The sequence below is a fragment of the Heterodontus francisci genome, chromosome 26 (assembly GCF_036365525.1).
Source record: "Heterodontus francisci isolate sHetFra1 chromosome 26, sHetFra1.hap1, whole genome shotgun sequence".
Lineage (NCBI taxonomy): Eukaryota > Metazoa > Chordata > Chondrichthyes > Heterodontiformes > Heterodontidae > Heterodontus > Heterodontus francisci.
This window is the reverse complement of record NC_090396.1, coordinates 44,417,561-44,435,263: the sequence shown is the minus strand read 5'-3', so window position 1 is coordinate 44,435,263 and position 17,703 is coordinate 44,417,561. Positions and strand designations below refer to the sequence as shown.

The following is a 17,703-nucleotide window of genomic DNA, read 5'->3' as shown; positions in this document are numbered from 1 at the left end:
GCTGGGATTGGGGGGTAGAATTTGGTAAAATATTTTAAAAACTTGATAAGAGTACTGTGTCTTACTTACCAGTTTCACATTAATATGTAGAGAAATATTTTGGAAGGGACACGGAACAAAATACAATTTCAGGAAACCACGTGGTTTGATAAGCTGAGGTAAACTGATGATGGTTGTGCCTAAAATTCCATTAAATACTGAAACCAAGCCAGCCACATATGTTACCTTGCCCAGGATACACTGCCAGCACCACGACATGGTTGCGATAGTGAACCTTAAAATGAGTACAGGGCAATTCCTCCACCATTGGTTGGCAGCCTTCCATCTACAAAAAAAACTGACACGCAGCAAACAATGCATTTAGGTGCAGTGTCTGCTCTTGGTGCACCTTCGCTGATGGCTATGAAGGCCAATCCTCGAGGCATGTTCTACCACAAGTGAAGCTGCCAAGTGACACCACGAGTTCTACTTTTCAGCATTGGCACCCATTGCCAAGCTGCTATATCTATTGGTCATTGTGGTAGTGCACGCAGATCACAGGATCGATTACCATTTACCCCTTTCTCCAGCTAGTGACACCCAGGTGCAATAGTCGACATTCAGGGCCTTCTCCATACCTGTAGTGTTTCGCTATAATGAGCAATCTCCCTTTTAGAAATTAATCCTATTTCACAAGTTGGTGTTGCATAAAAATGTGACAAGACAGACAGACAGACAGATGGATGGATAGACCAGGATTTGGAACCTGTTACTTCTGCTTGCTAAGTTAGCAAACAAAATCTCATTCGTATTCCAGTAGCCAGTTCAAGAGCTGCAGAGGAACATTTGTCAGTCTCTGGTTAACGAAAATACCAGGAGACTTTGGGGGACTGAGAAAAAAAGGTGCTTTATATTAAGAAAATGCAGTATCACACTGCAAAATGTTAAACTGGAACTTCAAAAAAAAATGCATTGTAGAATCAGTGTTGGAAGTGGTTCATATTTATTTTGCATTAAAGGAAATAAACAGTACCAAGCTTATTAAAAACTTTGCAATGTCAACAGTTTGAATATTGTATTATCCTATACTTTCCTATTGTCCTTGGAACAGATAGCTGCCAAATTTAAAAGAACTCTGATCAGTCACAGCCAAGCATAGAAATTTTCCTATACGTGCCAAGTACAAGCATTTAAAAACATCCCTACGCAACATACAATAAGCTATATCCCAAGACATTAAATTTTCTGCTTTGTCACAATTAAGTTTTGGGCTAGCACAAAAGCCATAACTTAAAATTACAAGTAAACTACACTTTCGACTTCAGTTGCAAGAGGACAACACATTTGAAAAATATCTACATTAGTAACAGCAAGAGATTTTCAAAGCATGGGAAAAGTTAAGAAAGATTAAGGTAATAGAAACATCAGTGCATGAACGGAGTTACAGTAAACAGGTGGCCTGGAGAGAGAGCGGCTGAAGGTAGGAACAAGCATGGTTTCAGCTTGTTACAAAGAAAATAATTGCACTTTAACATATCTTATTTAAAATTGAACCATAAAAATGGCAAGTCAATCCACAAACAGATTTTGAAAATCACTCGAAGTTCTGTTTCAGGGATTTGGAATGCAGCCCTGTATTCCTACTATTACGCATGCTTTAATATTAGAACAAGCCATTAATTTAAGAAATGAATGATTCACCTTAGAAACATGTCAACTTATAAGGAAGTGATCAGACAAGGACTGCAAAAGCAAGCATTACAAAAGTTCAAGGGACATAGGACTGAGTTGGATAGACAAATTGGATTCTAAAAAAAAAACAATCCTTATTAAAAAAAAAATACCTCTTCAGCTGAGGGTCAAGAGAAATCTTGATAGCAAGTCAGTTAAACATATGAAAAAATATAAAAATAATGTTCATCCTGATTGAGAGCTTTGTTGCAAATTCTCAAAGAAATCCCACCAACACTAAATTAGCACTTTGAGGCTGTAAAGCAAGGAGAATAGTGGGCTGCACCACTTGAGTAAACTTAACTGAAACCTTGCAGCTAAATATATATTCAATGGCTTCCCCCACCCCCCCCAAGCTGAGGTGTGCATTTCTTTGGATGAACTGTTCTACAGTAGAAAAGGGGGAAGATTAAGCTTCCAGTGCTTACTATAGAACATCCACACAACAGTCTGTGCAAACTTCAAACAAGGGTTCCTGTATGAATGGACTACACTTTCAAATGAAGGGCAGAAACTCAATTAGATGCAGGCATCTGGGATTGGAAGGGTTGAAGGATCTCATTATTCAAGTTGAGAGTCAGATGTTGTTACAGATGTCATTTTTTTTTTAAATCCAAGACATTAAAAAGGTAGCTGGAAGCAGGTGTGTGTCAAATCTCTATCTTTTCTGGCCAGGGTGAAGAACAAAGCTCATCGTTCCAGAAGAGCCTCTGCCCTTGCAGTGGTAACTTGAGGGGCAGGCAAAAAAGTTCAATAATAGAAATGATGGGCAAATTAAACTCAACAGAAGGGGATGGAGGAAAACATGGGTCACATAACTTAAAGACTGCAATTAATGACACAGTTAGGGCTCTGCATAGAACCTGATCAATACAACCCCTAGATACTTGTTCATTCACACCCCAGCAGGACTGGGACAAATATACTGACGGAGATTTGTTCATGCTGTTGGGGAGGGTTCAAACTAAATTGTCGTCAGGGGATGGGAACCTGAGAGGGAAGCAAAACTGGCAACTTGTCAAGGGTGTGGGAGCCAGGAGCAAGTATCCAAGAGGAATACCAAGGTGCACAGAACACTGGGGGATAGAGATAGCACAAGAGTAGGGAATAGTAAAATTACTAGGTGGGGTCAGAGTAAGGGAGAAAGTAACAGTCTAATTCAGGGTTAATGTGCATGTATGCGAATGCATGGAGTGTGGTTAATAAGACTGGTGAGATCCAGGTGGAAATTGCCATGTGGAAATATGATGTGACTATAACAGAGACCTGGGTTAAAGGGCATAACTGAGTGTTAAATATTCCTGAATACAAGGTGTTCAGTGAAGATAGGAAGGAAAAAAAAAAGAGGGGGGGGGTGGTATAAAAAGGAGAGCACTACAGTGCTAGAGAAAGAGGTCCCAGAAGGGTCGAAGACAATCAATTTGGCTAGAGCTTAGGAACAAAAAAAGGTGCGATTACATTAGGTGGTGGCCTATGGACACAGTGTAGAGGGAAGGACATGGCAGAACACATTTGCAAGTAAATTAGAGAGGCGCAAAAACTCTAGGGCAGTTATAATGGGGGACTTGAATTATCCAAACAAACATAAGCCAGCATTTTACCCTAGGCAGATGGGAGCAGGCCACTAACTGATAAGTCAGTGGCGAACCCACTACCCCCTCGCCTGGGGATCTGACCCATATTTCACAGGTCGCCAGACATGAATTAGTGTGCAGTGGAACTTACATTTGCTTGAGCTAAGAAGTCCTGCCTAATAGAGCTGCCAGCCAATCAGTGGGCTGGCAGCTCTTAGTCCCAGCAGCATCACAGGGAGAGGTGGCCACTGCTGGGACTACAGCCCAGTGTCAAGAAAAGATGTCAGGGAGGCTGCTGCAAAGGTAAGACTTGGTTGCCTCGCCAGGGGTGATCAGTCATGCCCCAGCAAGGCAAGGGTCATCGATTGGGGCAGAGGCAGAGGGACAAAGGGGGGGGGAAAAAAAAAAAGACAAAAAAAAAAAAAAATAATAAATTTGGTTTGGAGAAGGAAGCCATACATGGCAATAGGACACTCCCATCTCCAACATGGATTCAGACAGAATCAAAGGCTGACCAAGTCAGAGCAGCCTGCTTGCAGGGACAATGATGTTATTTTTCTCAAAAAAGGTTCTGCATTAGTTCAAACAAGGCAACATTTGATCAAGTTTTAATCTGTCTGTTCACTTGCCATCTATCAATTAAAGCAGCTTACAGATTTTTAAACTGTCCTCACAAAGTTGCAATCCACCTCCAGGAAGTTCAGAGAAGGGCGCATTACTAGATGTGTGAATGACACAATCACGTTCAAATCACAAGGGGATGTCACTAGTCTGGGTTATGCTACTTTAATTGGGCAGTGTGGGCAGACTTCTGAATGCAAGACCATCAGACCATTCATGGGGGGTGACTAACACTGTAACCAATAAAATATTGAAGGCCGACTTGAAATGTATAATAATGCTCAATATGTGCAAGTTCAAAACATCTAATATAGATGAACAGAAATGGAGATTGTTAGAAAACAATGCAAGGAAGATAAGTATCTCCCTGACCCTATAAATTTTAAAAATCCTTTTCTTGTCAATTACTTGGATTAGAATTCAAATTTTGTTCAGCTAACTTTTTTTCACCTCTGTGGCTTGGTATGTTTTTTTTAAAAAAAGGTAAAAATTGCAAATAAAAAAAAGGCGGTTTATTTATTTACAAACTTGAACTCCAATCATTGCTTACTGTTCAAGTTTGAAATGAGCATGAAGAGTCTGTCTTGTCACAAAAAGGTCCATTATATTATAATACTGGTGATGTACTGCTTTCTCACTTTAGAGTAGGTTTTCACAAATCTTCCAATTCCACCCAACTCTACTTCAACGCTGCTGTTGCTATTAGACTTGAACACTGAAGTTTTGATGAGTCAAAAAATTAAAAAGTCCTCTTACAAACACCTACAAGCCTCTGGTGGCCTCGACTCAAAAGCAACTTTCCAAACTGCCCCCAGAAGCTAAATTCAGCAGTGTCTAGATTCAGCATGCCATTTGACTAGATACTGAGCTCATTATCACAAATGCAGCCTATCATGATCACAATGTTCAATTTCTGCACGGTCGACATACATCCCTCATCTCTCCAACAGTCACCAGACTACTGATTTCCAATACTTTGCTCACTGGTTTCACAACCACCACAGCTTCAAGTAATCCAGAATTCTGCAGCCCACATCTTCTACAACTTTACAATTAATAAAATGAATTTTAAGCTTCAATAATTAAAAACATTGCTACTCATTGTAATTATAACAGTTAACTTCTCAAAAATCCAAATTATTTTAAATACAATAGTTCAAATTTGTTGGGGCTTACAGCCAAACAAATTAAAACACCATGGAAGCAATCGAGCAGACCACAGGAAGAGGTCTATAATAAATCATGTCACAAAACATTATCCTCCGATTCCAAAACCTTATCAAAGTAAATTTATTGAAAATCTACATAGAAGGAAAAAACATCTAGTCCCATGACTATGCCTCCGAACCAATAACCATACCCGAAGACAGAAATCACCAACGTGACATCTTTGAGTCAGGAGTCAGATATTCCTTAGTTCTGTACAGGTCATCGCTAAACAAAGATTACATTGTTAGATTGCATGTAAAGCAGTTTAGGAAAAGCTAATTTTCAAGATTAGCATTTATTTTTACATTAGTTCAAACATGAAAGATTAAGAGTTATAACTGTATAACAGCCTTCAATCCTCACAGGATGGATCTGGCTGTCATTAACAATCGGAAGTGAAATCAATTCTGCCACAGATAATTGAGCTTTTGATATCAGTTCTAATATCAATTATTAGAAACAGTAAATATTCCCTACTTAATTTGTCCCATTTAACAATCCTGTGCATAAGATCATAAGAACTAGGAGCAGGAGTAGGCCGTCCGGCCCCTCGAACCTGCTCCGCCATTCAATAAGATCATGGCTGATCTTTTCGTGGACTCAGATCCACTTACCCGCGCTCTCGCTGTTAATTGAATGCAGATAATTCTTGATTTAAGATAGCTTTAGCCATTAGCACTTAAACTAGCATGTGAATATTTGCAAATATTAGAGAGACAGTCCATCATTTCTTCAGCATTTAAATTAATTACCTAACTCTATTGCGATCATTGCATTGTTCATTACCAAGATCCAAAGCCTGAGTCTACATTGGGCCAAGTTAACTGGTAACACAAATTGGCCCATTCAGGTTAGTCCATCTTTTCTTAGCAAAAAGATTTCTCCCCCCCCACCCCCGCCAATATGCTGCAGCCTGTTGATGGCAACATAGAGGCACCCATCATCTCATTGTTTCATCACCACTGTAAAAGATGGTTCAGCAGCTGCAACATAAGCACATTTCAGAAATCCAATCCCCTCTACCCACTGCCTTCAATGGACCTCAATTGGAGTAATAAAAGTAGCATTCCTGGCAGTCTAATGAGGAAATGGAGCAGGGAAGGAAGGGGGGGCAGGTTATGAGGTGGAACTCCCAAGCTTTCTCATTACATTGGTGAACTCTATTAAAATTATTCCTGAAGGGAGTCAATAATTTCCATGTTTACTGTCTGCAGCACATTTTGGATATATCCCGACAGGACAAAAAACACAAATGTGGCAGTCCCCTCAAAAGACAGAGCTCCCGAGTGTGTTGGCATTAATCAAACAGAGGTGGCTTCGGTGGATTGGATGTGTCTGCAGGATACAAGACGATGCATACCCAGATGATAGCCAGGGCCAGACAGCCAGGGGGCACCCAAAACTCCACTTCAAGGATGCTCGCAAGTGTGACATGAAGGCCCTAAAAATAAATCAATTAACTTACTTGGGAGTCACTAGCTGGTGAAAGAGGGAAAAGGTGACATCCTGTGGACTAGTGTACTAACATGACCAGTTGCCACAGCAGCTTGGCAACAGGCACCAATGTCAAAAACAACTCACAGCGTCACTTGGCAGCTTCACTACAGCACTTGTGGCAGAAACTGCCTCAAGGATTGGCCTTCACAGCCATCGGCAAAGGTGCACCAAGAGAAGACAACCCACCTAAATGGATTGTTTGATGTAATGTCGATCATCCTTTTTAGATGGAAGGATGACAACCTGAAAGGGGTCTGTCTTCAATGCAAATATAACCACAAGAACTCAATTGCCCAATAGGATCAGATGCAACTTCAAAGAGCCAGACATTTGCCCTCACCTCACCCCCAACAAAACCATATTCCCACCAATATTCTTCCATGGCCAACTACAGTACTGGTTGATGCAAGAATGGTCAATGCTGGGGAATGGAACACTTTCCAATTTTAGATAATCAACAATTATAAACCAAGCAGTTAGAAAATAAAACTTCCTCTTTTCTGCACTGAAAAATGTGCCCAAACCCCAGTTCGAGCAGCATATTTTCCTATATCTCTTACTTCTACCATTAACTTTATTTCTGCATTGAGAATACTGAATACAGCTTTATAATGGGAGCATGTTCCCATTAGGAATTTGGTTCAGACTGCCCAGGCTTATTTAAAATGTAAGACTTACAGCCAGAGACTTGCATGTGTAAACACACTGAACTACCAGCATTTCAATTGGGCTGCATGACAATTATGGCTGATGGGTGATTAACCAGCATTTTGACAATGAGCTGACTTTTGTTATATATTCACCCATTGCCAGATTCCAAACTACCAGAGCTGATGGGCAGGGTGGGGGGTGCAGGCTGGGTAAGCTTCCTCCTCCAGTTATAAATGCAGGACATACTGACTGTCTTATCAAAAAACATTTTCCCCCTTCCCAAAATGGCACACCTTTTAGTGAATTCAAAGAAAAAAAGGTTGCAACCTCAGGTTTCAAAAAGAAAACAGAAATCTGCACATTAAAGTTCCCATCAGCTTTGAAAAAATTAATCATTGGTGACAAGGAATGCAAAGTGGACACAGAACATATTCAGAGACCAACAGAATCAAAAATGGAAGATTATTCATGCCAATTTAATTCAGTAAAAAAAGATTAGGAGAAACCAAATTTTTCTCTTGGCTCATACTGGAAGCAGGATTGGATATCAACTAGAATCAATATTTTCCCTTAGTTTTAGGGACAGGTTTGTGATCTCTGTGGAGCCTTTTAGCAGAACAGGCAGATATTCAAGATGCATGCACACACACACAAAGACTCCATTGCAGTACCAAGGGAGAGCTGCACTGTTGGAGTTACTCCATCTCAGATGAAATGTTAAACTGAGGCCCCATTTGCCCTCAGTGGATGTAAAATATCCCATGGTACTATTTTGAAGGAGGGCAGGAGAGTTTTCCCTTAAATCACAAAAAACAGGCTGTCTGGTCATCACACTGCTTGTTTGTGGAGCTTGCTGTGCACAAATTGACTGCCACATTTCCTACATTACTACAGTAAGTACTTTTGAAATGTAATCAATTGGCTATAGAGTGCTTTGAGATGTCTGGTGGTTGTGAAAAGTGCTATATAAATGCAAGTCTTCCTTTTTGTGGTTTTTAAAGGTAACACCTCATGCCAGTCCAACATTGGATTGGAATCAGCAGGGCAAGCTGGACTGTCCTCAATACAGGAAAAAAAACTGGACTATTTCAAGCCATGCATGCAAAAGCTGTCAATGACCAACAAGACAAGTTTTAAACAGAATATTTTTTTCAAAATGGGAAAAAGCTGCTTTGATGTCTGCAAAAGAGAAACAGGAATGATGATAGGAATACTATTATTTGGTTATGCAAAAACTAAGGATTAGTAAGGTTAATGGACAGGATAGGGAATTCTTACCTAGCCTAGAGAATAATCATTTAAGACTGTTCAGGTTTGCAGCCATTATGGCCATAATTTTACACTAGGCTCGAGTCCAAAAGTCAATGGCGAGCCCACCTCCGCTGTGGCAGGAAGCCCTCAAGTGGTAGTTAATTGGCCACTTAAGGGCCTTAATTGGCCTGGGGCAGGCAGGCCATTTCTCACTGCCACTCGTAAAATTGCAGCAGGGGCGGAAGGCCACAGGAACAGCACCCCTCCCCGCCTCCAGCCCAATCCTGTGGGTAGCCTAAAATTCCAGTCTATGTTTCAACGACCAACACTGCCTGAAAAGGGAACTTGCCACTGAATACATTTCAAAAACATCTTCACAAAACAATTTTTACCCAACCAGCCAAAATGCACTTCTTGTCTAAATGAATATTCTTCACTTGTGCGAGCACCAATTGTTTCTTGCCATGGGCTGGATTAGAAAGCAAAGACAGAGTTAAAACAAGCAGTGATGCAGATTAACTATCAGCTTCTTGGCCTTTCCATCTGACACTGCCATGAAGCTTTTTAAATTAATTTTCTCTAGATTTATCTGGAGAAAAAAAACAAACTCAATTGCTTTGAGTTTTGGGATTACCAACAGCCTATAGGTTTGCTAACCCTGCCCTGGAGTCTCCAAAAATTAAGATTGATTAATCTTCAGTACTCTGCTATAAGCAACCCAGGAGAGAAAAAAAAACACATTTTCAAATGTGCACATGGGTCATGTGATGAAACCTCCAGGAATATGTCCAAACAAAAGCAGGCAACGTTAGCTGTCTATCAAGTGTGCAGAGCCACAGAAATGCTGGAAGGTAGGCCCCATCTTTCAATAAATTTAATTCCAAATACCATTATATATTCCAAGCATTTGTTTTTAAACTCCCCGGGTCCCCCCCCGCCCCAGAGTGACATACATTACTTGAGTCTTAAAAACAAGTGAACCTTACTTCCCTCAAGCAAGACTTTACAGGTTTTTAAATTGTTTGGAGTGAGCCAAGTACCAATAAGACATTCCCACAAAAAGATAGTTTCCTGCAAAGTCTATCCAAAGTAAGTATAATTTGTGACAATGTTTCAAAAGCTTCCTGTCTCTGAAGACCTGTGTTACCATGGCATTGCTGTTTACTGCTTAAAAGTTAATGACACCAAGTCCACTGGTCACTGGTTGAGGATTACCACCAATCCTTGAGCAGGGCATTGGCCCGTACCTTGGCCAACATCCATCCTTCAACCAACAACTAAAAACAGATGATTTGCTAATCATATTGCAGTCTTTGGGAGCTGGCTGTCACATTACAACAGTGACTACACTTCAAAAGCATTTCATTGGCTGTAAAAGTGCTTTGAGACATGAAAGGCACTATGTAAACAAGTTTTTCTTTGAGTCAAAGATTAGCAAGTGGTAGGTCATGCAAAATAGGACCACTGATGTACACATTTTCAGTTATTGTTAGACTGCAGTTCTATTGCAGCCAGGAAAATGGTACAGCATGTAATGATAGCAAGGATGGGAGCTTACAAGAATAAGGGCTCTAATAATTGGGGTTGTACTGTATCGTGGTATAGCAACCAAACAGAATCTCTAGTGCAGTGACTTCTGAAGGGCAATTAGGAATGGGCAAGAAATGCTGGTCTTGCCAGTGACACATCCCATGAAAGAATAAAAAGAACTTAAAATGAAAAAGGCACCTAAAGTTGCAAGTGATTTTTGCTTAAAACTCTCTTGCTTCATTCTTTTCGGTGTTGTAAAATTACTGGTAACCATTCCCACTGCCATGAGTGCGAGCAAGACATGGCAAATGTGCTGCAATACATCACCCTTAACTCCAATTTTTGGCATGCCCTTGGAATTTTGAGCCTTTGGTTTAAACAAGGCAAAATATGTATGAGACTTGAAAAATGAACTGTATTTTCATTAAGATTCATTGAATTAAAAATCAGCGTTGGTCTTTTATACAAGTTTGGATAAATTTCGACTTCCTTCATGTCACAGGTAAAATTGTAGAAATGTGACTATGCAGGATTTAAAAGTTAAGCTTTCTGAAACATTCAAGAGTTCAAAAATGATCCACAGTTTCCTTCTGAACAAAATTTGGACTTCAAATTAATTTTGGCAAGTACAACATTTCATTTAAAATACTAAACTTACTGACTTTAGTTCAGGAGTGTAAAGTTCCTGAAAGGCAGTTGTCAAACAGCACAAGAAAACTAATCCATTTTTAATATGTTGCATAACTCAGCATTTAGCTGAACTATAATCTTATGGTTGAAATTCACTTGAAACAAATCCAAAAACATGTAGTCTACAGATCACAACCAGCAACACCCAGCTGCAGCTCCTTGTATATGTGCATGCATGGCACATTTGTAAGTAATTAGCATCAAATGGAAAGGTATAGCTATTACATGTGAAAAAACACAAAATTAAGCTTTGAACCCCTAGATTCCCACTAACAGCATGTTTTTGTCATTCCAATTCTGTAGGATTGGGCACATTCACTGATTTTCCTCAGGAGCGGAGGCAGAGATAATGCTTCATCTTCTCCCCAATATATAAAATATTTAGAGAAAAAAAAACTTGCTTCAACACCTCCCCTCCCACCACCCCGCCAAAAAAACCTGCCAATTTTTTTTCTTTTTTGCACTTTTTTTGCTCATGGCATTAACTCCTTCTTTGGGTACATTTCCAGTAGTCTCAGGTGTCCCCCAATACCTACATCAGCAGTGACAAATCAATGCTTTTCACAAAGGCCGGGGGTGGAAGACAGGCACAGGAGGGAAATCATTCTTGTACCCAGTCCAATCTTTAACCAAAAAAAGGTTAATGCAAACTCATTGGGGACCGATGGATGATGATCAGAAACATGGGTCAAATGTCCCTTGCTTAACACAGCAGCATTCATATCAGCTGTAAAAATCCTCCTATCCCTCTGGAGGAGAGCAACTAGCTCAGCACAAAATCATGGATCATGCAAAAGACCATTTTGATCTGTTCAGGTCAGTTATGCACTAGTTAAATATGTGTAGCCATCTTGGGAGCATCCATTTCCAAAATCTGGAGTCCATCCTACCCAATAATTTAGAAGGAGAACCATGGCAACAATCACTGCAGACTGAACAGACCCAGGAGCACAGGCACCATATCAATAGTGAGGCAAAAATTTGCTGAGGGTTAATATAAATATTGATAATCGAGAATTTGTCAGAGGTTGATGCTTAACCACCATCTTGCATATTTTTCCAACCCAATTCTCTCCAAGAACTACAGAAGTGCATTTCAATCTATAACTAATTCGCAAGCTTAAATAAACTGCATGAATAAGCAGACCACATTAAAGATTGTGTAAATGTCTGACCATCCCAACAAAAAAAAACTAGTTCATTTCTTATCCTCCACTCCCACCTTTCCCCCCACCCCCCACAAAAAGGATATACAAGATTATGAGTAAATAGATGACCTCTCCCCAAAACACTTGTACAGGCCACTCCCAATCCAGTTGATTCAACGTAAACATGATCGGCCTATTCAACATAATATGCCGAATGGCATGCCACCATTTTTCATCACACATTGAATAAATTTATAAACACTTTGTTAAAAAGATGTTAGTATCCCCAAAGAGTTTCTCTTGGATAGTGTGTCCACTTTTGTAACTATTGCCCCAAGACCTCAGGCACCAATATACAGGAGCTGACCAGTAGCTGCCATATCTAGAATCCTCTTGCCCAGGAGACAGGTCTCTTCAGACATACATCTGGGTGTATAAAGCTCCCCTTCCAATTGTTAAACATTGAGACTAACAATTAAAAACAAGGTTTCAGAAGGTTCTCGAGCACCTTTAAAATTAAAACATCAGTGCAGTTCTACTCCAATCTGATGTTGAACGTGCCTCCCGGGGGGTGGGTGGGGGGGGGGGGGGTTGCGGCGGCGAAGCATTTCACTGGTCATATCGGATAAGACTATGAAATGGAGTTGCAAGATAAGCGAGTAGCCAATTCTGCTGCAAGAGTACAATTTGGGGCCAACATGGCCAGTAATCAACTCAACGACGATTTGAGCAACACTCCAAGACATACGGGACACAGCAAGTGAAGTGGCCTCAGTTCCCCAACATTGAGGCCAGAATCACAAAGTGGGCTCTTGGTCCAGTTGCAGCTGCTGCCTGGCCAGTATTTGCAGTGGGAGCAGAGGGTGCGGCAGACTGCGAGCTCACAGCCACTGCACAACTCACACACCATTGTGTCGCTGCAACTTGGTCAACTTGGGATTTGCACCCAGAATTCAGGCTTCAAACGACACCCCCGCCCCACCCCCCAAAAAAAGCCATCTTGTATACATCCCGGACAAGTTCCTAAAAAAAAAAATTAAAATGCTATGGGTTAAAACTGTGCAACCGTGAGCAACGATCAAGACAATGCCCGCAGGTTGAGTCATGGCCATCTTCACAAAAGATGGTAAATTCAGAGCTTCACGTCTCTGAAGGTGTGCGATAAGCACTGCTGAGCTGAGTTATGTTAGTGCGGCACTGAACGGCTATTGATTGAGGCTTGGCTGTGGTACCAGACGTGTCCAATGCAGCACTGACACAGCCCAGCTCCCCGCCCCAGACACCCACTCAGCCCAGCTCCCCGCCTCAGACACCCACTCAGCCCGGGGACCCACCTTCCAAACACCAACTGTTGGCCTGACTAGCCCCAAAACAGCAGCTTTGCATTGAAACAAACTCATCTTGACAACTTGGCCACATCTGTATCGCTGCTCCACGTCACCTTAGTCTGCAGTTAAGTAACCCACACACGTTCGAAAGAGTAAGAATTCAGACTATTCTGTGCGCATAAAAACTGCAGCCACCCACCACCCCTCGACCCCCGACCCATCTGCAGCAACAAAAGAAAAGTGCATTTTCCAAGTGTCAAACCCCTTGTACCTTTTTAAGCTGCTCCTCAGGGGGACTGTACTCTTGCTTTGCTTCGTTAGTTTTGGGGCTCTTCTCCTCTGGAGGAGCGGCTTGCTTCTCGGAGTTTGTAGCGGTCTCCTGGCTCTGGACATTCCCCTCTCCGGCTCCAATCTCCTCCACCAGCAGCTTGCCTTTGGCTTTCTCCGACTCCTGAGCGCTCTTCTCCGCCTGCTCTTCGCTCACATCCTCGGGCTTCTTCGCTTCCTCTGCGTTGCTCCTCGGTTCCTCTTCGGCTTTGCTTTCGTCAACTTTAGAACTGGTCGCCTGGTCTTCAGCACTTGCATCAGAAGGTCTGAATTTCAAATATAAAGAAGCAATGATAACAGCCAGCACGGTAAAGAGGAGCGGGACAGCCACATAAACATCCACTGCCACGTCCATTTTTGGGTTTCTTTTAAAATGAGAGCACTATAGAGAGCAAATTTCGTCTGCCACTGCCGACGAATAACTCTACTGTTCTAAATCACAGATGACATGTAAAAATAAATCGGATTTTAAAACACATCGTCATTTCCTTCAGCCCGCCCTCCACTCTGGTATTTAAAGGCTCCGCTACCTCAAAAAGCGGCCAATATAATCACCCACACCCTCTTGTGATTGATTGTGCTAATGGCAAAAGCTTGCCCTTCTCTGGTGCTCCTTCAATGCTAAAATTTAGGCCTTTCTTTCCTATTTTAAAATACTTTATATTCCAAAACATGATAACCTATTTTCCAACACGGAGAATGACCAGTTTGGACCAAACCTCCTTAATGGTTTCTGGTACATGCAGTAGGAAGAGATGGGGAAACAAATTAAGCTCAATTAACAGGGTTGTTTGTTAGATGTTTTTGATTAGTAGTGGGATACCCATAGTGTGATTAAATGCGGCTCTTACCAGTTGCTTCATTTAAACTGGACATCATATCAAGTAAGTCATACAGTTCACTTATTTATTTATAATTTATGTGATGTTTTGTTGATGGAATTAATGTTGCATCATCCACTAATGTTTCTATTGTCCCTCCTTCTATTAAGATGCTTGTTCATTTATTACTGTTATGAAAAAAAATTGACTTTTTTCAAATATATTGATTGAGCTGTTGTATGTTTCCAACCTTTTTTGTTTTTGTTTCAGATTTTCTATAAAATTATCCCTTAAACGTGGACTGGTATTTTGTAACTGCCAAATCTTTTGAAAACTACAGGGATTGCTTTCAATGAAATCTTGTGATGAGGGACCAAACAAGAAGATGGAGAACAAAGATGAAGAACAGATGGCACAAGAGCCAGATGACTGCACCTGCCCTTGCCCTAGCCCTAGCAATCGTATCTACAGACTCAAGCATCCTGGCAGCAGTTCAGCATAGTTACAGAGCAGTGCCATCTCCTGCAAAGAGACATGTAGATAAGCTCCACCAAAGGAATGGCACTACCACTGGCAACTGAGATCTTAACCATTTATGCCAGCAGCAATAGGGGAGACCACAGACTCCATGGTATTGACCAGGCAGGTTTATGTTGCATGTAAAGGCTGCAATAATTGTAATCATACTGTGTTGCTACCTTTTGAAATAGTCAGTTTAGCCATGAATTGTTAGAAAAGTATCAATGTTTAATTAAGCATATACAGGAGTTGCAGGACCATTACAAGTCTGCTACTTCACAGGATCACATTCTCAGAGGACAGAATAAAGGAATCAACAATGTATATTTATATAGCACCTTTAATGTAGTAAAATATCCCAAGGAGCTTCACAGGAGCATTATTAAACAAAATTTGACACTGAGCCACATAAGGAAATATTAGGACAGAAGACCAAAATCTTGGTCATAGAGATAGGCTTTAGGGAGTGTCTTAAAGGAGGAAAGAAAGGAAGAGAAACAGAGATGGTTGGAGAGGGAATTCCAAAATTTAGGGCTTTGGCAGCTGAGGGCACAGCCACCAGTGATAAAAATTGGGGATGCCAGGAGACCAAAATTAGAGGAGCACAGATGTCTGAGAGGGTTGAAAGGCTGGAGAAGATTACAGAAATAGGGAAGGGCGAGGCCATGGGGGGATTTGAAAACATAGATGACAATTTTAAAGTTGAGGTGTTCCTTAACCAGGAGCCTCTTCCAAAGCAATCTTGCAAATTTTTCTCGATTTGGAAATGGTTTCTTTAGATTGAAAAATTGTACATGTCACTCTGCCATTTAAGAAAGATGACAGAAGGAAACCAGGGAATTATAGAACAGTTAGCTGAACATCTTCTTGTCAGGATATACAGTCGGGGAGGAGTAGCCATAGCAGTCTTGAATATTGATTCCAGACCCCATGAAGTCTCATGGCATCAGGTCAAACATGGGCAAAGAAACTTCTGCTGATTACTACCCACCCACATTCCCTCAGCTGATTAATCAGTACTCCTCCATGTTGAACACTATTTGGAAATAGCACTGAGGGTAGCAAAGGCACAGAATGTACTCTGGGTGGGGGAATTCAATGTCCATCGCCAAGAGTACTCAGTATTACCACTATTGACTGAGCTGGCCTGCAGCAGACAGTGAGAAAACCAACACATGGGAAAAACCTCTTAACCTCATCCTCACTAATCTACCTGTTACAGATACATCTATCCATCACCGTATTGGAAGGAGTGACCACCACACAATCCTTGTGGAGACGAAGTCCTGTCGTCACACAGAGGACACATTCTCCATTGTGTTGTCTGGCACTACCATCGAGCTAAATGGGATAGATTCAGAAAGTATGGAGCAGCTCAATACTGGGAAACCATGAGGTGCTGTGGACCATTAGCAGCAACAGAATTGTATTCCACCACAATCTGTAATCTCATAGCCCAGCATATCCTTCACACTACCATTTTCACCAAGCCAGGTTCAATAAGGAGTGTAGGAGACATATCAGGAGCAGCACCAGGAATACCTAAAAATAATGAAGTGCCAACCTGATGCAGCTATGACATAGGGCTAGATCCATGTTAAACAGTGGAAGCAACCTGATAGACAGCCATGCAATCCCATAACCAACAGATCCGATAAAACCTTTGCAGTCCTGGGACATTCAGGTGTGAATGGTGGTGGATAATGAAACAACTAATGGGAAAAGGAGGTTTCACAAACATCCCCATCCTCAATCATGGCAGAGCCCAGCATGTCAGTGCAAAAGAAGCATTTGCAACCAACATCAGCCAAAAGTGCTGTGTGGATGACCTACCTTGGCCATCTCCTGAGATCCCTGGACTCACAGATGCCAGTCTTCAGCCACTTCAGTTCACTCCACATGATATCAAGAAATGGCTGAGCGCACTGGATACAGCAAAGGCTATGGGTCCTGGTAACATACCAGCTGTTGTGCTGAAGACTTGTGCTCCAGAACTAGCCGTGCCCCTAACCAAGCTGTTCAGGTACAGCTACAACACTGGGGAGACGGTGGTATAGTGTTAATATCACTGGACTAGTAATCCAAAGATTAGACTAGTAGATCCAAAAATCTGGAATTGAAAGCTAATCTCAGTAATAGTGCCATGATTGTCGTAAAAACCCATCTGGTTCACAAATGCCCTTTAGGGAAGTAAATCTGTCATCCTTACCTGGTCTGGCCTACATGTGACTCCAGACTTACTGCAATGTAGTTCACTCTTAAGTGGCCTAGCAAGCCACTCAACTACCTTCTCAAGGGCTGTTAGGGTTGGGCAACGTCCCATGAAAGAATTTTAAAAAATCTACCTGAGGACTAGAATACAAGGGGGTAGAAGTCATGCTTCTGCTATACAAAGCCCTGGCTAGATCACACTTAGGGACTGGAGTGTATCACCACCCCCAGGAATGTTATTTTAATTTTTGATTGTTAAGTTTCCTTTAAACTTTTGCTATTTGTTACAGTTTATTAGTGATGCCCCTTTAAGAGGGGCACTAATTACCTCTTTTAAAAATTTGATTTAAAAACTGTTATCATTGGCTTATTTAAAAGAGGTAGCCCACACCTGGAGTACTATGCACAGTTCTGGGCATCACACCTGAGGAAGTGAAGCACAGATTTACCAGAATGATACTTGGACTCCCAAGGGTTAAATTAAAGAGATAGCACTAACTAGGATTGTATTCCCTGGAATTTGGAAGGTTAAGGGGTGATTTGATCAAAAGATTTCAAATATTGAGAGGACAGATAGGATGAATAGAAAGAAAATATTTCTGCTGGTTGGGACTAG

The 17,703-nt window shown here is 41.3% G+C and overlaps 1 protein-coding gene across 2 annotated transcripts in view; it reads right to left on the bottom strand.

Moving 5' to 3' along the window:
- The window catches only part of LOC137384298 (matrix-remodeling-associated protein 7-like), a 134,248-nt gene extending 120,250 nt beyond the window's left edge, over positions 1-13,998 (bottom strand). Inside the window, exon 1 of one of the 2 annotated variants that reach the window (XM_068058133.1) lies at positions 13,481-13,998. In XM_068058133.1, coding sequence (XP_067914234.1) covers positions 13,481-13,891 — 411 coding nt within the window. In that variant the 5' untranslated portion in view covers positions 13,892-13,998. The remainder of the gene's footprint in view (positions 1-13,480) is intronic. The other variant, XM_068058132.1, reaches the window with a different exon arrangement.
- Positions 13,999-17,703: the final 3,705 nt, after the last annotated feature.